At 35.0% G+C, this 27,833-nt stretch overlaps 1 protein-coding gene across 5 annotated transcripts; it reads right to left on the bottom strand.

Annotated features, from left to right (window-relative positions):
- Window positions 1–4,596: 4,596 nt before the first annotated feature.
- Window positions 4,597–25,473, bottom strand: LOC148947972 (uncharacterized). Of its 5 annotated transcripts, none has more exons than XM_089095615.1 (3): window positions 25,391–25,473; window positions 16,082–16,248; window positions 4,597–6,685 (listed from the first exon to the last, which is right to left on the bottom strand). In XM_089095615.1, exons 2-3 carry the CDS (start codon window positions 16,122–16,124, stop codon window positions 5,517–5,519), a joined length of 1,212 nt encoding a protein of 403 aa, XP_088951741.1. In that variant the 5' UTR covers window positions 16,125–16,248; window positions 25,391–25,473; the 3' UTR covers window positions 4,597–5,516. The 5 variants fall into 5 exon arrangements, with proteins under 5 accessions (XP_088951741.1, XP_088951745.1, XP_088951742.1 ...); XM_089095619.1 differs by having other exon boundaries at window positions 16,082–16,240; window positions 25,391–25,472; XM_089095616.1 differs by having other exon boundaries at window positions 16,082–16,261; window positions 25,391–25,451.
- Between the last annotated feature and the right edge of the window lie 2,360 nt (window positions 25,474–27,833).

The following is a 27,833-nucleotide window of genomic DNA, read 5'->3' as shown; positions in this document are numbered from 1 at the left end:
AGGCTACGAGCCTGACAAAAATTACCTGATCATAGGCAGCGCGCTAGTGCTGCCTAAGTGAAGAACGATGTGGCCATAATGTGTTTTTTTTTCTCCATACCCGGGCAAGGAGTTGTCGTACAAAACTTCGAAAAGGGCTCATTCGATTGGAAATTGGAGTGGCTAGTGCCAACTAGCCCCCTCCCACGCCCATCATTCCCCCAAACAGATCCAATCAACATTTTGAGATAGCCATTTTGTTCAGCGTAGTTGATTTCCTCATAGAAAATATGTTTTTGAGAAGGACACTCCCCCAAAACCCTCAGGGCAAGGGTTTTAAGTTATGCCCTGAGGGCATGTAAGAACAATGTTGGCACAATGTACCCTATATTATTTTTTACTTTAGAGCAGGGCACTTCATATGGAAGGGGTCGTCATAGAGACTTCAAAAGGGGCTCATTCGATTGGAAATCGAGAGTTCTAGGGCCCTTGTAATAGTCAAAAGTGATTGGAAGGCAACTAGCCCCCAGCCCCCCCCCACGCCCATCACTACCCCAAACACATCCAATCAAAATTTCGAAATAGCCATTTTGTTCAGCGTAGTTGATTTCCAGATAGAAAATGTATTTTTGAGGAGGACACTCCCCCATAACCCTCAGGGCAAGGGTTTTAAGTTATGCCCTGGAGTCAAATAAGGTTTTTACAGAAAGCGTTGTCGTAGAAACTTCAAAACAGGCTCATTCGATTGGAAATTCGAAGGGCTAGTACCTTTTTTAATAGTCGAAAGTGATTGGAGGGCAACTACCCCCCCCCCCCACGATCATCACTCCCCCAAACACATCCAATCAAAATTTTGAGATAGCCATTTTGTTCAGCGTAGTTGATTTTCAGATAGAAAATGTTTTTGAGAAGGACAGTCCCCCACAACCCTCAGGGCAAGGGTTTAAGTTATGCCCTGGAGGCATATAAGGTTTTTATTGAAATCTTTGTCGTAAAAACTTGAAAAAGGGCTCATTTCATTTGAAATTCAAAGGGATAGTACCCTTTTTAATAGTCGAAAGTGAGTAAGGGCAACTAACCCCCCTCTCACCCCCCCCCTTTTCCCCAAACACATCCAATACAAATTTTTAGATAGCCATTTTACTCAACGTAGTTGAAAGTTTCGGAAATTAGGTCTTTAAGGATGACAACCCCTCCCCCCATATCCCTCAGGGCAAGGGCTGTAAGTTATGCCCTGGGTCATATAAAGTTTTTATTGAAAGCGCTGTCGTAGAAACTTCAAAGGGGATCATTAAATTGGATATTGAAAGGGCTAGTGCCTTTTTTAATAGTTGAAAGTGATTGGACAGCGACTAACGCCCCTCTCTCGCCCACCATTTTCCAAAACACATCCAATCAAAATTTTGCAGACGAAACAATAAAGTCTTAAAAAGCGAAAAGATTTAAAGTATTGTTTTCTTTTTCCCTGAAAAGACTATGTCAATATAAAACGAACAGAAATTAATTAAAAAAACTTTTTCCACAAAATAATTTTTTCAAATAAAAGTAAATAACTCCATTAAACAAAAAATTAGAAAAAATAAAATCAAATGATCTACCAAGCGTGAAACTACCACAAATCAGCATCGATAAATAAATGAAACCCAACACGAACAGAAATTACAATAATTAACCGAGTCAAACTCAAAACGAGCAGAAATTAACATAAGTTTGGCACAAAACCCCTATTCCTTCCCAATGTTGCGAACAAAATTCGCACTTTACTGAAAAAATACAAATGAATGTGCATTGTCAGTTTAATATACATATACTGATATTTAGTAATCAAAATGTTTATATCATTTGATTTATTAAAGTTATAGAAGTAAAAACACTAATATTTTTCAGTAAAGTGCAACTTATGTTCTGGCCTTCGGAAGGCATAGGGGTTTTGCCATGGGTATAGGGAGGGGGGCAGCTGCCCCCCCCCTAGACCTTCAAAATTACATTAGATATGGCTGAAAAATCAGATGGTTGGAAAAGCAGTTGATAAAAGGCCCTCCATTACACTATCGACTGCCCCCCCTAGACAACATGCTGCCTACGTCCATGGGTTTTGTGCCCAACTTATGTTAATTTCTGCTCGTTTTGAGTTTGACTAGGTTAATTATTGTAATATCTGTTCGTTTTGGGTTTCATTTATTTATCGATGCTGATTTGAGGTAGCTTCACGCTTGGTAGATTATCTGATTTTATCTTTGCTAATTTTTTGTTTAATGGAGTTCTTTACTTTTCTTTGAAAAAATTATTTTGTGGAGAAACTTTTTAAATTAATTTTTGAAAAAGCCGAAATCAATTAAGTATATCACATTTTATGAAAACTAAAAATTTGTCAATGAGGGGTTTGGGCTGGAGTCCTGGGTTATTAGTCTTCTCTGGGTCAATGGTAGTAAACAATTCCCTGTATTTATATACAGGGAATTTATGTTTCCCACAGCCACCTGGGCTGTTTCCATCCAATTCCTGTCAAATTCTTTTGGACCTAGGAAATAACGTTTCCCCAGTTTTTTATTTGAGCGAGAAACTTTTGGCTGAAATAAACCTTTAAAAATAATAAGCATGGCCGTCTCAGAAACCCCTTTGCGCACTTCGAGCTAGCATTTCTCCTTGTGTGAAATATTATTAGATCTAATGAATCATTTTTAAAAAATCAAGTTTTTCCAACTGAGAGTAAGGAGCAATATTAAAACTCAAAATGAACAGGAATTATTCCTTATATGAAGGGGTTCACCCTCTCCTCAATATCTTACTCTTTACGCTAAAGTCTTTAGCATTTTGAAAAAAAATCTTCCTATTCTAATGAAAATGTCCTTGTGTTTCAGGAGCTGTTCTTAAGACAATGGGACGAACAGTCAAACTTTATCGTAAAGAGCAAAATATTGAGAACCACCGCAAACCGCTTCATATACAGATCTTTTTTCGGTCAAAAAATCCAAATTTCATGCTTTTTGTATATAAGAGCTTGAAACATCTATATCACTAAAGCTGTTGGTGTGATTTTCATTAAGATTCTTTTCAATTTTAGTCGTCATTTTCCTCCCTTTTGGAAAAGCATGAAAAAAGTCAGGTAACTTTTAATAGATAACACTAAATTAGTACTATCACTACTAACAACTCACCGCAATACAAAGCCACCTGAGGCCAACACAGCAACGCACACTCTTCCTCCATCCCAATCTATTCAAAGCCTCCCTTTATCGAAGACCACACTACCTTTCTATGACGATAAATAACAGTTCGAATAGATATAAATCCTTTTACTAGACAAAAAAAAAACATTAAAAAATATACTGGATATTTCGATCACGTGCACAGTGATCGTCATCAACAGAAATACTAAAATTAAATAATTTAGACCAATGATATATATATATATATATATATATATATATATATATATATATATATATATATATATATATATATATATATATATATATATATATATATATATATATATATATATATATATTGAGAAACATAAACTTAATATAAAACTAGGTATTCAAAAACGAAAATAAAGAGTTGCCCTAAAACTTAAAACGAACAAAATCTGTATGCTATGTCCTACATTCGTTGTTATGTAAACTAGTTTGACTTTTTGCTCGATTTTTAGAATGAATGCTCAAACACAAGGACAATAGACTTGAAAACAGATCTTTGAAAGCACAATAATTCTATAGCTCAAAGAATTGTGTTTCGTGGAGGGGGTAACCACCATTGTGTTCAGAATAGTTTCTATTCTGTTAAGTTTGAATGTCGCTTTTTACTTTAACATTAGAAAACGTGATTTTCTATATGCAATAGTTCTTACGAACTGTTGGTAAGGAGCAATACGGCTCAGTATATAAGTAAGTAAGGAGCGTTACGGCTCAACACCAACCAAAGCTCTAAGACACGGAATTTTGATATCAATATATATACCAGAAAAATCGGCCTATTATACCGATTTCAAATATAAAATCTTCAAGTGTAATTCTACCTATCAAAGGCTACGAGCCTCAGAAAAATTTCCTGTTTTTTTAAAAAGGAAGGAAATAGTCCCTAAGAGTCAAGTAATCTTAATGAAGATCACACCGTCAACCGTCAAACTTGCTAAAGACTCCTACTGTAGAGTTTTCATATTCTCATCTTCAAAAGTGTGGAATTCGTCTTTTTTTGTGAAAAGGAAGATCACGGATGCATGTTTATTCGTTTTGTTTCATGTTTTCCCCAGGGTGATCGCATTGAACTAAAGTCCTAGAATATCGGTAATGGTAACGATGGTATACGTACTTGAATATTGCTATTATTCAGTGCTTAAAAATTCCCGAATAATATTTTAAACTTAAAACCAAAAAAGGAAAAGAAAACGTTCAGAAGAATAAATAGAGAGCTTCTTCATTCCAGATGCAATCTTAAATGCTTAAACTCGGATAATAGATTCTTAACTTTCCTTAACTAATAGCTTCTTAACTTTCCATTTGGATAATTTTTATTGAAACTTCAAATCTTGGATGAGTTTAGGCATTAAGCCCCCCCCAAGCGGAAAAAAAACTGTAAAACACCCCCCCCCCCATGGCTGGTTGGTCTCCAATCTTTTTCGATTTATAGAAATGACTAGAACTCTCAATTTCTGACGGAACGAGCACCCTCCGAAGTTTCTAAGACCATGAGGTAAAGGTTTGGGTGAGGAAGGGCTAGTCCCCTCCTATACAAAATAAATTCGGCTAATTTTTAATATTAATCTAGGGCCTATACTGTCGTAATAACAGATTGGACCAGAAATATACCCAAAACCCAATCTGAAAGATCAATAAGAGTTGGAAAGTTTTTTTCATTAAAATGCACCCTTTGAGGCATCTCCCTTTCTCCCTAACTACAGAACAATCAGGAAACCCAATTGTAGAGGTTTAAAGCTCTTCTATGCAAAGGTTTGGAATCGTAAAACAACAGGAAATTTACCAAAGACAGTGAAATTTGTTTAGACCTTAAAAATATTTTTGCTAGGTATTTTCCAGGGTGGGGGGGCGTATTTTCCGCGGGATGTTTTCCAGGTGGGGGAGGGGGGTAAACGCCGGCTCCAGTTTGGAACACAATTAAAGCATGTAGCCTACTGAATTTTTATTCGAACACATATTCAAACTACAAATTTATAATAACCTCTGGTTTGCATAGCGTTTCACAACCACAAGATGCTTTCTTTTTCCATGTGTTGATAAATTAAATTATCAGGGGGATTCTTTTTTTCATCTTTCACCTAAAAGATGTCCTTTGGGGTTGTGATTAGTTCCAACTAGAAGAGTAACTTTTTTCACATACTTGACTCTATGGTGTATTAGTAGATTATGCTCTATGCTGAATTTGTAGGCACACATCCCGCTAGGATGGCTTTTCTCCAGTATGCGTTCCTTGATGCTTACATAAATTGCCTCTAGTCGTGAAACTTTTTTCACATGTATGACACCCGAAAGGTTTCTCTCCCGTATGAGTTCTACAATGATCTGATAAATGATGCTCTAGACTGAATTTTTTGTACATACATCCCACTCGAATGGTTTTTCTCCAGTATGCGTTCTTTGGTGCTGAAATAAATTAGAACTGGATATGAATCTTTTTTCACATACTTCACAAATGAAAGGTTTCTCACCAGTGTGCGTTCTCTGGTGTAGAGACAATTTAGAACTAGAAGGGAATCTTTTTTCACATACTTCACACATGAAAAGTTTCTCTCCCGTATGAGTTTTCCGGTGTATAGATAAATTAGAACTAGAACTGAATTTTTTTTCACATACTTCACAAATGAAAGGTTTCTCACCAGTGTGCGTTCTCTGGTGTCGAGACAATTGAGCACTAGAAGGGAATCTTTTTTCACATACTTCACACATGAAAAGTTTCTCTCCCGTATGAGTTTTCCGGTGTGTAGATAAATTAGAACTAGAACTGAATCTTTTTTCACATACTTCACAAATGAAAGGTTTCTCACCAGTGTGCGTTCTCTGGTGTAGAGACAATTTAGAACTAGAAGGGAATCTTTTTTCACATACTTCACACATGAAAGGTTTCTCTCCCGTATGAGTTTTCCGGTGTATAGATAAATTAGAACTAGAACTGAATTTTTTTTCACATACTTCACAAATGAAAGGTTTCTCACCAGTGTGCGTTCTCTGGTGTAGAGACAATTTAGAACTAGAAGGGAATCTTTTTTCACATACTTCACACATGAAAAGTTTATCTCCAGTATGAGTTATTTGGTGATGAAATAAATTAGAACTGGATATGAATCTTTTTTCACATACTTCACAAATGAAAGGTTTCTCACCAGTGTGAGCTCTCAGGTGTGTAGAAAATTGAGAACTAGAAAAGAATCTTTTTTCACATACTTCACACATGAAAGGTTTCTCTCCCGTGTGAGTTCTAAGATGATCTGATAAATGATGCTCTAAACTGAATTTTTCTGTATAAACATCACACGCGAATGGTTTTCGTTGGTAGTGAGAGGTGTTTGGTAGATTCGATAATTCATAGGGACCGTTTTCATCAAATATATCCATGTCGTTGGTCAGTTGAAGGTCACTATGCTCTTGATGTTTATAATCTGCATTTGTTTCTTGTTTAAGAAATAGAGTGGTTAAACCAGGCATAAGTATTTTATTTCCTTGTTTAAAAAATGATGTCACAGCGGTGCCTAGAATAAAGAAAAATCTAGTTAAACTCAATAATTACTTTTGACATCTGATTAGCTAAATTATACTTGATATGCTATTTAGTATTAATAGTATTTTCTAAATTATCAGTTGAAGGTCACTATGCCCTTATAATCTGCATTATAATCTGTTTTATCCTTAATCATCCTTATATCCTGTATACATTCTTGTGATCCTGTATAATCCTTATATTCTGCATTTGTTGCTTATCTTATTAGTTTTTTTTTCCAGGTTATATAAGTAGTTTTAAAGTAACTTCAAACTTGTTAAAACCTATGGTCGTCAAACCTCGTTTATACAAAATCTTTGACTAAAATTGCGGGAATTTAACCTCTTTGATTATTCGCTAGAGATATAACAAGTCAAAAAGATAAAAATACTAGTTAATATGTTTTTACTGGTACGTCACGAAAAGTTTACCAATTTATTACAAAAATCTTTTCTAAAAAAGGATATTTTTATCAGGGGCGGGGGGGGGGGGTACAAAAATGACTTTAAAAAACGAATCAAAAACTTAGTTATAGGTATTTTTGTTACGTTTTTACGAACCGGACTAATATTTCGGGGGGGGGGGGGAGTTTCAATTATGAAAAAAAGCTACACAAGAGATGCCTTTAACCTGAAAACCCTTTTTTTAACCATGTTTCACGAGCTTTTACCTTCATGTGTATCAGAGTCAACGGCTATAGTAAAGGCCATACGACTCCAACGTTTTATATTTTTTTTCCCAGAGGCAATTCATATGGAAGGGGTCGTCGTATAAACTTCATTGGGGGGGGGGCTAATTCGAGTGGAAATAGAGAGTTCTAGTGCCCTTTTTAAGGGTCAAAAGTGATTGGAAGGCAACTAACACCCCTTCCACGCCCACCATTACCCTAAACACATCCAATCAAATTTTGAGATAGCCATTTTGTTCTACGTAGTTGATTTCACAATAGAAATTATGTTTTTGAGGAGGACACTCCCCCCACAGCCCTCAGAGCAAGGGTTGTAAGTTATGTTCTGGGGGCATATAAGGTTTTTATAGAAAGTTTTGTCGTAGAAACTTCAAAAAGGGCTCGTTCGATTGGAAATTCACAGGGCTAGTGCCCTTTTCAATAGTCTAAAGTGATTGGAGGGCAACTACCACCCCTCTGACGCCCACCTTTTCCCCCAGCACATCCAATCACAATTTTGAGATGGTCATTTCGTTCGACGTAGTTGAAAGTTCTGGGAATAAGGTCTTTGAGAATGAAACCCCCCACAGCCATCAGGGCAAGGGTTGTAAGTTATGCGCTTGGGGTATATAAGATTTTTATAGAAAGCGTTGTCGTGGAAGCTTCAAAATGGGCTTATTCGATTAGAAATTTAAATGGTTAGTGCCCTTTTTAATAGTCAAAAGTGATTAGAAGGCAACTAACTACCCTACTAAACTCACCATTTCCCCAAACGCATCCAATCAAAATTGATATAGCCATTTTGTTCAACGTAGTTGAAAGTTATTGAAATTATATCTTTGAGCAGGACACTCCCCCCACAGTTTTCCGTGCAAGGATTATAAGTTATACCCTGGGGGCATAAATGGTTCTTATGGAAGGAATGCTCGTCAGAACTTCAGAGAGGGCTCATTTGATTGGAAATTGAAGTTCTAGTTCACTTTTCAAGCGTCAAAAGATCTTCAAGTTTAACTGCCCCCCCCCACGCACCCTTTTTTCCCCAAGCCCATCCGATGAAATTTTAAAATAGCTATTTCACAAAAAATAGTTTGAAGGTGATAGTTCTAGTTCACTTTTTAAGCGTCAAAAGATATTCGAGGGCACCTAGCCCCCCCACGCCCCTTTTTCTCCAAATGCATCCGATAAAAATTTTGAGATAGCCATTAAGTTAAAAATTGTTCAAAAGTCAGATAACAAAAACTCAGGTGTCGACACAACCCCCTAGGGTCCAGGGGCAGGCGTTGTAGGTTATGATCTGGGGGATATATGGTTCTTATGAAAAAAATGCTCTTATAAACTTCAGAGAAGCCTCATTTGAATGGAAATTGAAAGTTCGAGTTCACTTTTTAATAGTAAAAAGAGATCCGAGGGCAACTAGCCACCCCCCCCCACGCCTTCTTTTTCCAAACCTATTTTTCCAAACTCCGGTGTCAATACAACTCCCCAGGGCCCGGGGAAGGCGTTCTAAGTTATGCCCTAAAGGCATGTATGGTTCTTATTGAAGGGATGCTCGTATAAAATTCATAGGGGGCTCATTTTATTGGAAATTGAATGTTCTAGTTCACTCTTTAAGAGTCAAGAGATTTAAGGGCAACTAACCCCACCCCCCCCGGCCCCATTTTTACCCAAACCCATCCGCTACAAATTTTAAGATAGCCCTTTTTTTTAATTGTTCAATAATTAGATAAACAAAAACTCGGGTGTCAACACTACTACTAGGGCCCCGGGAGTAGGCGTTGTAAGTGTTTTCCTGTGGGTGTATACGGTTCTTATGAAAGAGATGCTCAAAAAAACTTCAGAGAGGGCTCATTTGATTGGAAATTGAAAATTCTAATTCACTTTTTAAGAGTTAAAAGATATCCGAGGGAAACTAGCCCCCCACGCACCCTTTTTTCCCCAAGCCCATCCGATGAAATTTTAAAATAACCATTTCATTAAAAATAGTTAAAAGGTCGGATTAGAAAACTCCTGTGTCGACACAACCCCCCAGGGCCCGGAGGCAGGCGTTGTAAGTAATGCTCTGGGGGCACATATAGTTCTTATGTAAGGGCTACTCGTATAAACTTAGTAGAGGGCTCATTTTACAGGAAATTGAAAGTTGTAATTCACTTTTTAACAGTCAAAAGTGATCGCAGGGAAGCTAGCCTCCTCCCACACTCCATTTATTTTCTTCCAGAGGTATTTCATATAGAAGGGTTCGTCGTATAAACTTCAAAGGGAGCTCATTCGATTGGAAATCGAGAGTTTTAGTGCCCTTTTAAAGAGTCAAAAGTGATCGGAGGCCAACTAGCCCCCCCCCCAAAGCCCTCTTTCCCAAAATATATCTGATAAAAAATTTGAGGTAGACATTTTGTTCAAAATAGTTCAAAGATCATATACCAAAAACTCCTTTACGTATGGCCATTTCGTTAAAAATAGTTCAAAGTTCAGAAACCAAAAACTTCGGTGTTGACACAGTCCAAATACGTATTCGTTCAGGGGGAAAATACAGAAACATAGCATTCCGTCAAGGGGAAACATTTCTGATTATTGTGGCTTCATACATCAGCTCATGGGTACTCTTGCAATGCAGTCAAAAGTTGACGGCATATTTTTACCGAAATAGCCCCTTATTCAGTTGTTTTACTTGTGTTTTCTTTAATTATGCAAATCTCTTGTGATATAATAACTACACTAATTACTAATAAGCAAATACTAATTTAAGATCACCATAAAAAGCTGATTCTTTGACTGAAAGATATCAATAGTTAGGCTCTTATACTTTTGTTATTGACAAGGATCGTTATTTACTTACCATTCATTACTATGAAGAATTTGTTTTTTTTTGTTTTTTTTTTTGCTCTAACCAAATCATGTAGAAAATTTTTTTGTGGAAAACTTGTTAGGGGTCACTCAGCCACTAATTAGAACATATATTTTTCCTTATTATGGGTAATCTATTGGCAGGCAGCCAACAATGCGGCAACAGACATTTCATCCATGGTTTTTCCCTATTCTGTTTTTTTCTTTGGTTTCCTTATAATTACTATATAGTCCCCAATTTCCAGGTGGGGGCCATGAACCCCCCTGCCCCCCCCCTTTCCGGTGCTCTTGGCCTCGTTAAACCAAAAATGAGTAGAAATAAATTCAAATAATTTTCCAAGCGTAAAACTACCACAAATCACCATAAATAAATAAAATTGAACCCAAAACAAACAGAAATAACAATAAATAACCTATTTAAACTAAAAATAGCAACAATTAGCATGAGTAGGGCTAACAACCCCCCACCTCTTCAAGACCAGAAAGTAATTTGCACTTTACTGAAAACAAAATACATTTTAAATGTCTTCACTTTCTTGACTTCAACAAATAAAGAAGTATTAAGACTATAAGGAATAGATATCAGAATATGTATATTAAACTGACAATACACGTTTTTTTTTGTTGTTTTTTTTAAGTAAAGTGCAAATTATTCTCTGGTCTGAAGAAGACGTGAGTGTTGTCAGCCATACTCCTTTTACTTTTTTTTACTTTTTTCTGTTAGTTGTTTCTGTAGTTTATTTACAAATGCGTACTGGTAGTCGATCTGCATTTCGCATATAAGAGAAATAAAGTCGAAGAATATGACAATATTTTTGTCCGTAAAAACTTAAAGACTTTAGAATTTTTTGGTCTCCAAAGCTAAATGTCTTTTCACAGGGTTGCAAACCTTCTTAAACTTTTTGGTGCCATATATTTTAGCTTAATTTTAATGATTGTTTGCCTAAACTGTTTTTCTTCTTCATTTTTTTTTGTTTTTAATTTGGCACCCGCTACTGCCAAAAATTGCAGAAATTCCTGTGGAAGTCTTTTCAACAAAAATGGATTTGAGTTTTTTTTTCCAAGTTTTTAAGACACTTCTGGTGTGTAAATTCCTGTTTTTCCCGTTCCTTAGCGCTTTTCAACGAAACTAAAAAAAATTCAAAAGTTTCAAATTTAGAACCCTTACTTTCCAAAGGGGGGAGGGTATTTTCCGCAAGGGTATTTTCCAAGGAGGCGGTATTTTTCAGGGGGTTTACTTTCCGTCGGGGGGCATGTTCCGGGGGTTACCCCCCCCCCATTCACTATATTCATTTGTGTTATTTTACTGTCTTCGTGGCCGTATATTTGGCTTTAAAATACACATATTTGTCTATCTATCTAATATGCAGAATAATTGTACCAAACAAATTTTTTATGCAGACCCGCTATGCTTACCCCCCCCCCCTAATGTGCAAATCTATAGCGCAAATTTATTTCTAAAGTAACGAAGAAAGTAACAAAACGTACCCATGTGTTCTCAAATTTTACACAGCGTAAACTTGAGTGAATGGCGTGTAATAAACAAGTAAAAAAAAAAATCAAAAAAAAAAAACTCAAATAAAATTATCAAATTTGGAAAGGATTTTTTTCCACTTTTTTTTGGGGGGGGGGGGTATTGGCCAAGAACTCTCCCGTCTTCGAAAAGACGACCTTAAGGAAAAAAGAACACATATTTCCTTGCGGTTTGCCGAAAACACCCTATATAACCCCAGAAAAAATTACCTTTTCCTAGTCAGTCCCCCTTCCACCTTCGACCTTGCCGCCTTCGTTCTGCTTCAGCGAAACTCCCATTTCTTACCCAAATAAAACTGTCTACCGAAAGATATAGAAGGAAGTCCGCCCGCTACAAAATAAGCATGTTAAATACATGAGAAACCCCCCAATTTTTAACCTTACAACTGTTTAATGTTCAATTTACAAATTTAGTTATTTTTTTTAATTCAATTGTGTTTAGTTAGTTTTAGTGCAAGGCTAAATTATCTGTGTCTTTTTGTAATTTAACTTATTCATTTTTAATTCTGCGGTTTTTTACTCTTCTGACATTATTTACTGTTTTGACAACTGTCTTTTTGTACCCTATTTAGCGTTTTGGGAAACTAAATTCTAGACTTGTATTTTTGTATTTGTTTACATTAAAGTGTAAATTGGGCCCAAGGGCTGCCACTTCCTCAATACCTCGCTCTTTACGCTAAAGTTTGATTCTCTGTCACAACTCTGCTTTTTAAAGTAATTAAACTTTTGTGTAAAGAGCGAGGTGTTGAGCTGGGGGCAGTCCCTTTCATGTAGCAGAATTTTTTTTTTCAACTTTTAATGTTGCTCCTTATTTGCAAGTGAAAAACTTTTTTTCTTTAATTTCTGATGGCTTTTCAAATCTGATCGTTTTTCTGCAAAGTTCCCCCACAAATTTTTCTTTCCACTTATAACTCTTCCGTGGAAAATCTCCTCCCTTGTCGAATCCAAAGTTAATAACGTTCAAATTTTGGCGGTTAGTTGTAATTTTTTGTCACTGTAGGAAAAAAAAAGATTGGTTAAGAATAACCATAATAAGCATTAACAAAGAAAGGATCTTTACTAAATCATATAGGAGGCACAAAACCATGATGAAAAAAAAAGGCCCGGTACTAATACGCCCAATAAAACTAACACCTCATTACCCAGGGACCATGGAGGGTCATATCATCATCAAGAGCTTTGTTACTGGACTGTTGAACTATGCTGAGCGAAACGGCTATCTTAAAATTTTGATCTGACGATTTTAGAGGAGGGGGAGGAGGTGCCGTCCTCCCCCCTGTATATATATACTACCACTACTAACATATCACCGCAGCACCAAGCCACCTGAGGCGAACACAACTATGCACGCTCCACCTCCGTCCCAATATTTTCAAAGCCTCCCTCTTTACACCCTCACGGGAAGTTCCCATTTCCCTTAAATCTTTCTTTATGAGATCCTCCCAACACAATTGCGGTCGACCAGCTTTCCGTAAAGCCTTTTACGGTTGGCCAAAAAGGACAATCTTCGGCAATCTGTCATCCTTCATCTGCAGAACGTGCCCAAGCCATCTCAACCTTTCTCTCATAATAGCCCTAGACAGCGGGATAGAATCGCATTTTTCGTAGAGCCTACTGTTTAAAATAAGGTGAGTCAGCCAGGTACCCAGAACAATCAATAGGCACTTTCCCTGGAACACATCTAGCAAATCTTTATCCACTTTTCGGACCACCCGTGCTTCAGAACCATATTTGAACACTGTCATCACTGTAGCTTCCAATATTCTAATCTTGGTTCGCACAGTAATCTTCCTATTCTTTCAAACTTTTTTCGACTTTGAAAAACACCCTGAGCCTTGGCGATTGTACTTTTAACATCTTCAATGCTCCTACTGTCCTTACTAATAATACTACCAAGGTAAGTGAAGCTGTCCACCTGATCAATCTTTTCGTTAACCAACGTAACCTTTTCATCTTCACTTATTCCTGGCCTTAGCAACTTAGTCTTCTTAACGTTAACTTTCAAACCTATTCTAGCACCCTGAACTCACAAAACCTCTAAAAGTTCATTCATTTCGCTCAAACTTTCATTTAGGATGATTCAATCATCAGCATAATCTAAGTCCAGGAAAGTTTTTCCTCTCCATTTGATTCCGTGTTCTCCCATTGCCTTTCTTGTGCTCCTTCCTGTGCAAGTCAATCAAAATGATCTATATAAAGGGGGATAGAACACAACCCTGCTTAACTCTTAATTTAATACGAAATCAGCTGCTAACCTCATTTCCTACCTTAACCACAGCAGCATTAAGCACTTATAACTTTAATATATTTGTCTGGTATATCATACTAGGATAAGACCTTTGCTAAAGCTCTTATATCAACAGAATCGAACGCTTGCTCATAGTCTATAATACTGAGGACTGAAGAGTTTTTTGATAACGCAGGCACTTATAATGTATTAACTAAAGAGTGAAAATTTGGCTGACACATCCTCTACCCTTTCTAAAACTGCACTGTTCTTCTCTTATCACTTTGTCTACAGCATCTGTCAGTCGAAAAAGTATCATATTACCAAGTAATTTGCTACCTACAGAGACCAGGCTAATGCCTTGATAATTAAGATACTCACTGTTATGACCTTTCTTACGCAGTGGTTTGATTAGGGTTTTCCTAAAATCTATAGATACTTCCCCTTTTTCAAAAATCATATTCATAGTCTTCAGTAACTTTTTCTAACCTCAGAGCCACCATATTTAAGAAACTCACTTACTAGAGTACCAGTACCTGGGGCTTTATTATTTTTTTATCCTTTTAGAACTGCCTCTATTTCTTCCTCACAAAACCAATTTTCATTCTCATCCAAGGTATCCCAAACTTTTTCATTTTCCTCTATATCTTTTCCTGTAACTCTATTCGGTTTAGCACATTCTCAAAATGTTCTGCCCGCCTTTCTTTAACTTTCCTTATTAATAATTGTAGTCCCGTTCCTATCTTTAACTGGGACAAGTTCAGATTGACTATTCCCTGTCAATTTCTTAACATGCCAGTACAATATTTTAATATTACAGATCTGGATCTTACGTCCTACCCCATTTGTCCTCCTATAGAGGATCCTCCACAGATCTGGATCTTACGTCCTACCACATTTGTCCTCCTATAGAGGATCCTACCACGATTAAACTCAGATTAAGCATTGTTTTCAGTGAAGTGCATATTATGTTCTGTTCTTCAGAATGCATGGGGGGCATCATCCCATCCTATCATAGTTCCTGCTTGTTTCGCGTTTGACATGATTATTTATTATAATTCCTGTTCGTTTTGGGTTTTGTTTACTTATGGATAGTAAACGTAATTGTAATGGTTTTACTTTATTTCTGCTTAGTTTTGGGTTGAATGCAGCTCTTTACTCTTCTTTGAAAATACATTTCGTTGAAAGTTTTTAAATAATTCAATCAAAACACAATCATTGAACTAAATCATTATCACTGGGCAACACTAGGTGCTCCTAAAATTAACTGGTATCTTACTTTCAAAATCAAAACTTTCTCCTTTCTTGTAGACATTTTTGGGGGGCCTTAGGTATAAATAAACCTACATAAGTAAAAGAAATTTAGTCCACATTTAAACTGTATGTAGAGAAATATCTAAAAATAATTCGGCCGACAAAGCCCTGAAAAATCCTAGATCATCACCAAAAACGGCTGAGTACCAAAACAGTAATTTTTTTCACATTTGAAGTAGCATATTCATTCTGAGTCTTAAAGTTAAAAACCAACATTTTTTTCCACAGACAAGTTTTCAAGAAATAAATAAAGAACTAAATTCAATCAATAAAGAGCAGAAACAAAGTATATGATAACCGCAACACAAAAAAGAAATAAAAATCTATCAACAAGTTACTGAAACACAAAATTAACAGAAATTCCTTTAAATTATCAAGTCAGACAAAGTCAAATGTGTACTTTACTGAAAGAGAAATGTATTTTATATATTTTTGCTTTTCTAACCTTAATAAATTCAAAACTGTTAAGATTTTCAGGACCAAATACCACTATATTTTAAGCTGCAATCTACACACATTAGTTCTTTTTGGTAGTTGTTACTGTTATAACAGATGACAACAATCATTATTGTTCAATAGTTACAATTATTATTTTTGATGTTGAGATATAGAAACATAAAGCTCAAAATAGAACTCATTTTTTAATTTTTAAACTTCAAAAAGACAGTAAACTTCCCAAAAAGTAAACTCCCATTTTAAACTTCACATTCTTATAAAGAATTCTAATTATCTCCAGTTTTCTTATGTGTTTTTTAACCAAATTTAGCATATATACAACAAAAACATTCCACAAATCACTCCATTACCTTCTTTAACAGGAACATGATCAGATAGTTTGGTTAGGTCCATTATTAAGCAATCAACACAAATTTACTGCCAGCTTTCTTGATTGAAGTTCCTCCTTTGGTGAACGAAATTTTCAGAAGCATAGACACTGGAATATACTCTTGAATGAAGACCAGGAGCTAGAAGACTAGAGCCTCTTACTGATTAGAATTTATCGATAAATTACATTTAAGGGATTTCAGATTAAAAAAATCAAAACTTTGAGAATTTCGAATTTTGACAGTAAAGGCTTAGAAAAACAAGTAAATTGTCAGAAAGGCTAATTGAATTTACTGGTTATATAAGTAAACACCAACGTCAGAGAAGAAAAACAAGCAAAATTAATATATTGGCTACAATTAAACTAATCGTAAACTATTCAGCAATTTATTCTAAAACGAAAAAACTATATGATTATTTTAGCAGTTGACAATTTTACATAAATTTAACTGTTTTTTGGTGATTTTAGATTTCTTGTTATATTGTAAGCTTAGTTTTATATTTATTTACGTTGCTGAAGATGACTTTTAAATTTAAATCCAAAATATTTGATTAGTTTCTTCTAAATTGACTGTCTTTAAAATTTCCTCTATTGATTCTAACCTTTACTTTTTCAATAGTAAACATTTATTCATATCAGTCATTTTATAACCTGGATGTGTACAATATTTTATTATTTAGTTCACAACCCTCCAACACAGTCCCTAGAAGCTATAATTTAAAACCATTAAACAGTTCTAAGATAAGGCATATCCCTAATTGACAAAACTTGCAGTGAGGCAATGATAAAAAGACAATGGGTCTTTGTTATTAATGTTTATAATATGAACTAAAAATTAAAATTTGGTAATAAAAATAAAAACAAATTAGTTTAGACTTTCATGATATTTTTAACTAAACCATAAGACACTGTGCATTTAGACTCGGGAACTGGTGTAAGAGATCTCAGGAGCACCAAAGAGAATTAACTAAACCTTCAGGGAATATTCAACCAAATCCCAATATACTATGGATATCTATGCAATTAAAAGAATCATAGAATACACTGAAATATACCTAATATTAACATATTGTAAAAATTCTGCAACAAAATTTAACAGAAATTAATTAAATATTTCTCAAAAATTAAATATTTAATATAAAAATGAAGAACCATGCAAAAGTCTACAACGCAAAAGCCTACATGCAAAATCATACAGACAAATCTTGACTAATTCAAACTTAAAATGAATGGAAATTATTATCAATGAATACGTGAAACCAAAACAAACAGAAACAATAATGAATGAATTCCCCTGAAATTGAGAAAATTACATATTAAACATTTGGCTGATTTTCATTCTTTTTTTCTAGTCGTCTTTTCTATTATGAGGATTTTTCTGTCAGTATTTGACAAACACAAATGACGCGATAGCCTTTAAAAAGTTTAAGAAGGGGCAGTAGCCCTCATTCTGTTTCAAGTAATTTCTCCTTTTTTTAAGTTTGACTTTGCTGTTCAAACTAATACTTACTTATTTTAGACTGCATTCATTCATTACACACCCAAAAAAAGGGCATTAAAATTGGTCTGCTTTTTTCTGTTTGCATCCATCAAATTTAAACCAGGTTTTGCCAGCCCTAGCCGTTGATGACAGGAAATTTTTTTTCTAGTTAATGTTAACTAATTAAGCATTGAGATCAATTTATTAACACATTTTTTGTTTTGTTTTTTTTCGACATTTTGTAAATGGTTCTTTGTCGGTACAAATCCTCAAAGCTCAGACAAAATTTCGTTAAAGTTTCGTCGAACACAGACAAAATTCTAGTGCTCTTATTATGCATGTCTAATGAAAAAAAAAGCAGCCTAAAACAAGTAAACGTTAATTTGAACAGCAAAGTCAAACTTGAAACAGGGAGAAATTGCTGAAAAAAAGAAAAGAAAAAAAGAATGAGGGCTACTATTCCCTCTTAGACTTTTTAAAGGCTATTGCATCATTTGAGTTTGTCAAACACTGACCAAAAAAAAATGTTGATAGTAAAGATGACTGGAAAGAAATAATGAAAACAAACCATATGTTTAATATATAATAAACTTAATTTTAAGAAAAATCGTTCAGTTAATTTCTATTGGTTATCGATTTCACATATTCATCAATAATAATTCCCGATCGTTTTAACCTTGAATTATTCTATTAGGCTATTGTATTACTTAATGGTAAAAATTTTTAAGATTTAGTTGTTGTTTTTTTACTCAAATTTCTAAGTTTTAAGCATATATCAGCTTGATATAATTTTTAACACACCAATACAAATGTTTTAGAATATCTTAGATCTTGTTATTTCATTCATTAGCCCATGGTAATATGTATAATTTTAATAATGGTAATATGCATCATTTTAATAATGGTAATAAAAAAACTTACTTTCTTAATGTGATTTCCTTCCCCTCTTAATATAAAAATCAGGTCAAAAATTTTAAAAATACGAAAAGATATGTCATATTCAAAGCCAGAATTTTCATAATATTTAAATTATTATGACCTCAGGGGAAAAAAATGAGTCCCAAACTAGAGCAGGACAGGGACTAATAGCCTATATCTTTTCAAATCTGCATGATGCACCATCCATGATTTACAAGGTAGTATTAACATGGTCCAAATGTCAAAAAAAACTATTATTCCCTTTTTCACTTACACAATTATCATGAAATTGTACAATAGAACATCAAACAAAGTTCATTAATTCTTAGAAAAAACCAGGCATAGGGGAGGATTAGAAAAAAAAGAATCCAATCAACAATTCCCAGAATGAATTGTGTATATTTGAATCAGAGATATCAAAAACTTCTATACTTTCTATAATATTGTCATTTTGCTGCAAAAAAAAGAGCACAAAAAGCCATAGAGTAGGCTATTAAGGTTTAAATTTTGGAAAAATATTAAGAGAGATGTGAAACCAAATAAAAAAAAACACTATAATGTTTATCATTCATTCAGAAAAAACCTAGTTTTGGTTCCTAGTTTGGTTCCATGTTACCATTTGAAAGAATGATTTAACTGAGCTTGGCAAAATTGGTGCCCTTGTGACCTGTTGGTTATAGATTGCTGGGCACTGATTTAGACCATGATCTCTGAAACAGCCATAAGCCTGTCTGCAATTTTGTCAGCACAGAGAGAAATAGAAACAAGAATTAAAATGAAATTCTGTGATTTTTTTATTTCAGCACCTGTTCTAAAATTCTGCAATAACAAATAAAAAATCTGGCAAAATTCAGATGAACATCAAACAATCCTTTCTTTCTTGCTTACATTGTCTTAGAAAAGGAATATGTAGTCAATAGCCTGTAATACTCCAAATGCTTTAAGAGTTTCAGATTAATACAGCTTTAGGATACCACGGGTAAAGCAAATCCAAATATCCCCCCTCCAGTTTTTAGTGCGCGTGATTCAAAACAAACAAAACAGTGGTGCTCTCTTTGCTAAAGCTTGACTTTTTGTGTAAATTCTGTTAGAACAAATCCTGAAACCCGTGGGATGCTTAATTGTAACGCAAAGCTTTCTTAAAGTATGGCACTCAGAAACTTTAGCATAAAAAACAAAGAATTGATGTTTGGACAGTCTCCCTCATATAACAAATACTTCCTACTTGTTTTAAGTTTTAAAATTCCTCCTTACACTTGAATTTTTTTTTTTTTAATATAAAACACCACAATGTACTAACTAGGGAAGAATCAGGTGACTAAATTCCTGTTGTTTAAAATTACTTTTTAATCAGGGAAGGGGTAAGGTAAGTCTCCCAGATCTGACATAAAATTTTCACAAGTCCTTTTGGTACAACGTCTCCTGGGTGTGCTTGTTGCCAGTTCACAAGCTTCTGCTCATAGAATGATTTCAGCCCTTTGAAAATAACCCCGACGTCACCTGGGTGTGCTTGTTGCCAGTTCACAAGCTTCTGCTCATAGAATGATTTCAGCCCTTTGAAAATAACCCTGTCAAGGGGCTGCAGAACATGGGATGCATGGGCTGGTAACTTGGAGATGGTAACATTCTTTTCTGAAGCAAGCTCCACAAGTGCCAAGAATAAATGGGAGCCAAGGCAATCAAGAATAAAAGGTGCTTTTTCTTTCAGCTGAGGCAGGAAAACATCTTTAAACCAGTTATAAAAGGGTTCTGCTGCCTTCTATCCTTTCTTAGTAGCTGAAAAACATGTATCCAAATGGTCTTTCATGAGTAACCATAAACTCCAAGTGTTTTTCCCCAAAAGGATTACCAGAAGTGGCAGTTTCTCATCTGATGCACTAATACATGCAGGAACAGGTGTGATATCTTTCCTGTTGCCACCAATATGCTGCTTTGCTGGTGATCCTTTAGCAACAGTAATTTTAAAGCTATCAGGATTGCAACAAAACAAAGTTTTCTCCAAGTTGTACCAACATTCTGGTTTGTCTAGGATGTCAAGCTCTTCTTCTGTTTTTTATAGAAGGTCATAAAATACTAGAATGATGAAAGAGTTTGCTTATTGCACAGCCATCATGGTTATCAAGTTGCTCAGGTTGCTTAAACAAGATATTGTTTCTTTTCTAAACCCAAACCACTAGTCTTGACCTGGTCAATTCTTTGTGTAATGAGTAATGATTTTGTTCTCACTGATATATTTTTTCACTTCTTCTAGGAACCATTGTTTGGTAACCCCATGCCCCACTTTTCCATCACCTTCAGCAAATTTACCATACACTGCTCAACATAATTGGGCAGTTCTAGAGGTGTTCCAGGAGTAACATTGGGCAAGTTGGGGAAATCTCTTTGCTTCTTTGTCTGTTCAATTTGTAGACCTATATTGTAAATTACATATAGTATGCATTGTTAACATTGTAAATAGTTGACAAATACACTAAAATCTATAATAGAATTGCCAAAACCTAGCCAATTGTATAAATGGTGTAAGCCCAACCCCCCATGTCAGAATTTACCCTATATGGGGTAAGTCTGACATGTTGGATTTACGCCAAATTAGGATTTTTCTGGGGTAAGTCCAACACCCCTTGTATCTCTTGAGTGACTTGAGAATTCATACTAATAAATAACAGCAACTACTTAAACTATCCCATTAACTAATCAGCAAATCATTTTATCATCTCTCTATTTTTCTGCACTATCACTTAAAATTTGCTACTTACCTTGTAGCCAACAAAAATGCCCTGCTCAAAATTTTGAAATTGCTTTATTACAAAAGGAATTGAAAATGGCAGAAACATTGAACACTGTTGTCAAGTACACAAGCTAAAGGAAGAAGAAGGCATATGGAACCAATGACATCTATGATCACTGAACCAAATAAGATGGTGTTGGAGCTACATCTGTGTTGGATTTACCCTAGTTCACCTACATCAACAAAACTAAAATAAAAAACAAAAATAGATCAACTGGTGATATTTCCTTATGTTTGTAGGAATACAGAAAACTAGCATTTTACTGAAAATACAAAAAACAAGAATATTGATTTAGGAGTCAAAAGTTAGAAGGCTAAAAAGCCTGACAAAATCAAATTAATCCATAGCATTTATCATAGTCTTACACAAGCTGTGATATCAATAAAATTATCTATACTATTAAATCTATCTTAAACACTTAGGCATAAAAATTTATATTATCTTAATATGTGCAGTCATTAAATACCATACAAAGCAAAGGATTGATTTATCAGGAAACATCTTGGTCTAAGCTAGTATTACTCAAAATGAAGAACAAATAAACCAGAACACAAACTCTAGAAATCCAGTTATTTCTCTCTATGCAACAGAGAATTTTAAGTTATGATACAAATTCCAAAGCAGGTCTGTAGGGTAAGATTCTACTTTAGCTGCTTTTGGCTATCTTGGAAAGGGGTTAGGTTAGGAAAATAAAACTTTCAGGGATCGGTCTACAGGTTAAAGTAAGTCCTGGGAAGGTATTTTGAAGTACCTACCTCCACTCTTTCTCTCCCTAGAACATCCTGACCTTTGATGACCTTTAAAAATATGCGTGTTATAAAAGTAAAACCTTGCAAAATAGATCTTCTGCTTAAATGAAGCACATCAAATTTTTTTCAGCTTTGCTCAATCCCAATTTGTCAGTTTTTAAAGATATACAAATACATTTCCTGGTACTTATTTAGTATCCAGTAAACACACAAGAAGTGAAGTTTGGTTAATGCTAATAAAATCAAACAAAGTATGATAAAAATATAATAGTTCAGAAACAAATTTGGGCTATGTATTTGCACATTAGGGGGTGGGAGTAAAGCATAGCATATATTGAACACATATCCTAACCTAGGTGCCTTTTTTTTACCCCTTCAACCCCCATAAAACTAAAGTTTAAATCTTTGTCATGGAGTGAGCAATGCCTTATAAATGCAGCAAGATTTTTTATATAGCATCTTTGAGATTTTGATGCAGTCTTTCCTGCATGTTTACTGGATTCTAAAGAAGTACCCATTTCCTAAATTTAGAAAAACAAAAGAACGATATGGGTTAAAATTCTACACAAATAACAGGAATTGCATCTTCAGAACTAGAGCAAGAGAAAAATAAACTGATAACTGAAAATGTAGGTAAAATATTGATGTGTCAAAATTTCAATAGATATAGACCTGTCATGTAGGTAAATCTCAAGACCCTCTAGAGGGAGAAGGAGTGGATGTAGGTACTGCAAAATACCTTCCCAGGACATACTTTAACCTGTACACACATCCCTGAAAGTTTTATTTTCCTAACCTAATCCCTTTCCAAGATAGCCAAAAGTAGCTAAAGTAGAATTTTACTGTCTGTAGTCCTAATACTACCAAGATTTATTCACTTTGAAATTGTCATTTATCTGGATTATAAAATCCATCTCTAGTTGAACAAAAGATGGATTTTATCCATCTTTTGTTGTTTTCACGAGGATTTGAGTTGAACTCGAGTTCAACTCATGTCCTCGTGAAAACAGCCTCTTACTAGTAAAGATACTTAAACCTTAAAAATTGAAAGCTATGACTAGTGGTCTGTTCTCTGCAGATATTTCCAGCCTTGACATTACCGCTACCTATGGATTAAATGTAGTGTTTGTTCAATTTCAATAGATGACAGAAAGATATTGTCATGAAAATGTCAACAGAGCGAAATTTTATATCGATACCCCTATCTATTTTAGTCAAAAAGTAAAGAACCAATCATTGAGAATCATTTTCACTTCAACAATTGCATTAGTTATGCAAAAAGATGCAAGTTGTTGATCTTCAGTAGCTATTAAGGGTCTTTGGGTGCGACAAGGTCCAAACGGCAGTAGTAACAAAATATTTATTTTGACCTGCAATAACCTATATCGTTTTAAAGTTGGAAAATAATATTATTCAATCCACATGGAAAAATGTGTGATCACCTTCGCACGGTATTCCGCGTCGTGTAATTGCACCTTAAGCTGAGACGCATTGAATTTTCCTTAAGAACCATGTGCAAAACTGAAAGAAATTCTAGTTCCCAGGCTGGAAATCTATTTGCAATTCCAGGCAGGAATTATTTATTGTTTTGGTTTGCACATTTTCTTTTAAATTTTGTAAGTTTCCCACATAGCACAACTTATGATATGATGGGATAGACTTTTCTTTTCACGCATTTTCTTTTAAATTTTGTAAGTTTCCCACATAGCACAACTTATGACATGACAGGATAGACTGCCACTTTAAAATGTGCATCATCCACAAAGAGTGTCATAATTACCTTTATGGTTTCACTGACGGGAATATTCTGGTGAAACAACAAACCCCCAGCAGGTCTTGCCGCATTTGCCAAGGCAAAAATTATAGGTCCAATAAAAAAAAAAAAAAAATACAGAGGCACCACTTTTTTTTGGACAAGGTCCTTTTGGACATCATGGCATCAAGCAAAGGCTCAAATTCTCTGCATTTAGAAGACAAACGACAGTGGGAATCTATATGCAGAAGGCCTGCCACATGCATATATATATATATATATATATATATATATATATATATGCATGCATATAAATATATATATATATATATATGCATGCATATAAATATATATATATATATATATGCATGCATATATATATATATAAATATATATATATATGCATGCATATATATATATATATATATATATATATATATATATATATATATATATATATATATATATATATATATATATATATATATATAGGTCATCAAAGGTCAGGACCCTCTAGAGGGAGAAGGAGTGGATGTAGGTACTTCAAAATACCTTCCCAGGACATACTTTAACCTTTCCAACCTAATCTAATTTTTCTAACCTAATCCCTTTCCAAGATAGCCAAAAGTAGCTAAAGTAGAAGTTTACTATGGTTCCTCTTCCTTGTATTAGCACGCTTCCAAAAAAGCTTCGCTGAATGACCCCTGGTTCTTGACGACTGGGCAGGCTAAAAGAGGTCCTTCGCGTAAGACTTGAGCAGTTTGTAGGTCATTATCACCTCTTTATATCACCTCTTTACCGATGGTATGTCAGAGTTGGTAGCTTGAGGCTCTGCAGTCGGCATTCACACTCTTTGTCTCCGAGCCCCTTTATGCATTCTGGCACCCATCTTTGGGCAGACATGAGAGCCATCTGGTCTGTTTTATTAATTGGTGTGGCGACACACATTCCAAATTCTAACCTCGGTCTCACCAGGCTCTTGTAAAGTTTTGTGATTATTGCAGGGGATCTACTTGTCATTGTACGTTTGATGAGACCAAGAGTTTGGTTTGTCTTTGCTACTGCAGCTCGGGTGTGGCAGTTGAAATTAAGGTCTTTGTCTACAACGACCCCCAGATCTCTTTCAGAGGGGCTCTCAGAGAGTGGCATTGGAAATGAATTTTAGCCCCAACCCCTATATATACCAATTCAGGGTATATATTTGCACATTAGGGGTGTGGGGGTAAATTTTATTTCTGATGTAAATGAGAGGTAAGTTTAAACTTTCCCCCTAGCCCCCTAATGTGCAAATATATATGTTGAATTGGTATATATAGGGGTGGGGGCTATAATTCATTTCTGATAAAAATGATTAGCCTATTATATATGTAAAGAGCATAAAAAAAGGCATTGAGTGGTATATTCACTTTAGTTGTAACTCAATAATATTATTTGGTGAATATTTAACAACATTCGGCCTCTAGGCTAATACAGGATACCACCAGATGGCTAATTTGACAGTATATATATACAAATCTTTGAATTGGCCAACCAAGCAACCGGTATTTTAAGCCAAGGAGCCTAGCTGGACATTTAAAACATATTAAGAAAAAATTCTTACTCCATAATATGCAGAATAACCCTAGTAAATACATTTTGCAGGGGGAGAGCCTTTATCTTCCTAAACAGCATGTCATATTTTCAAAATTAGTTAGATTCAGCAACACAGTGTTGCAAGTATGAATTTTCAAAATCTGTGAAAAAATTGCCAAGAAACCTGTGAGATTCATCAAAAACCTGTGACCACTTTTAGAGGGTGTTCAGGGCTACTTTGTTTAACTTTTGGTACTCCGAAGTTGCAATGCTAGAACGTTACTAGTAAAGATACTTAAACCTTGGAAGAACTGTCTCTGGCCCAAAAACAAGCCATGAAAAATTGAAAGCTACGACTAGCGGTCTGTTCTCTGCAAATATTTCCAGCATTGACATTACCGCTACCTATGGATTAAATATAGTGTTTGTTCAATTTCAATAGATGACAGAAAGATATTGTCATGAAAATGTCAACAGAGCGAAATTTTATATTGATACCACTATCTATTTTAGTGAAAAAGTAAAGAACCGATTATCGAAAATCATTTTCACTTGGACAATTGCATTAGTTATGCAAAAAAGATGCGTGTCGTTGATCTTCGGTAGCTATTAAGGATCTTTGGGTGCGACAAGGTCCGAACGGCTGTAGTAATAAAATATCTATTTTGACCTGTGATAACCTACATGGTTTTAAAGTTGAAAATAATATTATTCAATCCGCATGGAAAAACACGTCATCAACTTCGCATGGTTTTCCACATCGTGTAATTGTACCTTAAGTTGAGACGCATTGGATTTTCCTTAAGGACCATTTGCAAACCTGACAGAAATTGTAATTCCCAGGCTGGAAATCTATTCGCAATTCCAGGCAGGAACTACTTATTGTTTTGGTTTACACATTTTCTTTTAAATTTTGTCAGTTTCCCACATAGCAAAACTTATGATATGACAGGATTGACTGCCACTTTAAAATATGCATCATCCGCAAAGAGCGCCATAAATAACTTTATGGTTTCACTGACAGGAATATTCCGGTGAAACGACAAACCCCCCGCAGGTCTTGCCGCATTTGCCGAGGCAAAAGTTATAGGTCCAAAAAAAAAAAAAAAATACAGAGGCACCACTTTTTTTGGCCCAGGTCCTTTTGGACGTCATGGCATCAAGCAAAGGGTCAAATTCTCTGCGTTTAGAAGACAAACGACAGTGGGAATCAATATATAGAAGGCCTGCCGCGTGCATATATATATATATATATATATATATATATATATATATATATATATATATATATATATCCGAGGCCACCGGATTTTAATTTTAGTATCAAATGACTTCTTTTTTCCTGAAAGTTTTCATTGTAATTTTGTTCAGAAGTTGGGGACACATATTCAAGAAATGCTTAAGCGTCAGTTGGATATGCTATTTTAACACCCAAACGTGAAAATACTTCTCTAGACACCTTCCACGGCTTACCTCCAGAGCATGAACCTGATGATGATCCTCCTGAACCAGAACCAAATACTAGCGAAGGCAAAGGTATATTTTCAACTATTTACAGGATTTGCTCGTTTGGCGTTAAATTCTGGCTAAGATGATTTGATCTTGACTTGTTAACTCTCTTAGGTTTTATGTTTAACATCAATTGAGAGAAATAGTCTATGCGTGAGAAATGAAAACGGTACTTGTATGATGTATCCCCTACCGCTCAAGTTGTTCATTCATTGACGCATTATAGAACTGTATAGTATTTGGACAGTGTGAAGTTAGAAAAAAATTCTTACTTCATAACTGAATAAGAGTTTTATTTACATTAAACAAATGAATACATCAACTGCCTAAAGCAATCTTGTTTAGGCTATACACCCTTCAAAACCCCCCTGATATTTACAACACTAAACCCATAATGTATCGTCTATGAGACATGAAAGATGATGAGATTTTTGTGTTTTTTTTTAATATGAATTACAAAAAGGTAAAAGCACTGGTGTGAGGGCCAGAGACAGTTGCTTGTTCTTTGACTTGGATGAAACTCGGATTTTGATTATTGGATATCGGCTGAAGACGTACACCATGCTCAATGATTTCTTTGTCACGGTTTTGTCCAATGTCTCTGATCATTTTTACAATGGTTTGAATAAAACCAGTGGTTTTTGGACAAAACTCTGCCCCACCATCAAATTCAACGAGGTGAAGTATGACGTTGCTCTTGTCGATTGTATTCTGAAAAATACATGATAGACAAACCAATTGACCAGTGTATCCAATTACCGAGGAATTGATAAAATCACTAGACTCTGATTTATACCCCCGTGTCACACTAAAATACAAAGAATTAGGTAGCATGAATCATTTGTGTCATGCAATCAATAGAAGAATCTCTGCTTGTATGAATGGTGCATTTGTGTTTAATCATTCAATGGAAATGGCCAAATTTAAATTAGCTCTCCCATCGACAATGAAAGTATTCATCT

This window comes from Artemia sp. Qi Xiang Cuo, chromosome 10, assembly GCF_049724085.1.
Source record: "Artemia sp. Qi Xiang Cuo chromosome 10, ASM4972408v1, whole genome shotgun sequence".
Lineage (NCBI taxonomy): Eukaryota > Metazoa > Arthropoda > Branchiopoda > Anostraca > Artemiidae > Artemia > Artemia sp. Qi Xiang Cuo.
The sequence above is the reverse complement of the archived record's forward strand: the minus strand, read 5'-3'. Positions and strand labels throughout refer to the sequence as shown.

Excerpts from the sequence above, each read along its gene's own strand:
- LOC148947972 (XM_089095615.1), bottom strand. The coding sequence starts at position 16,124 with ATGGACCTAACCAAACTATCTGATCATGTTCCTGTTAAAGAAG. Across the intron at positions 6,686-16,081 it reads TCATGTTCCTGTTAAAGAAG|GCACCGCTGTGACATCATTT; the intron begins GTAATGGAGTGA and ends TCTTTATTCTAG.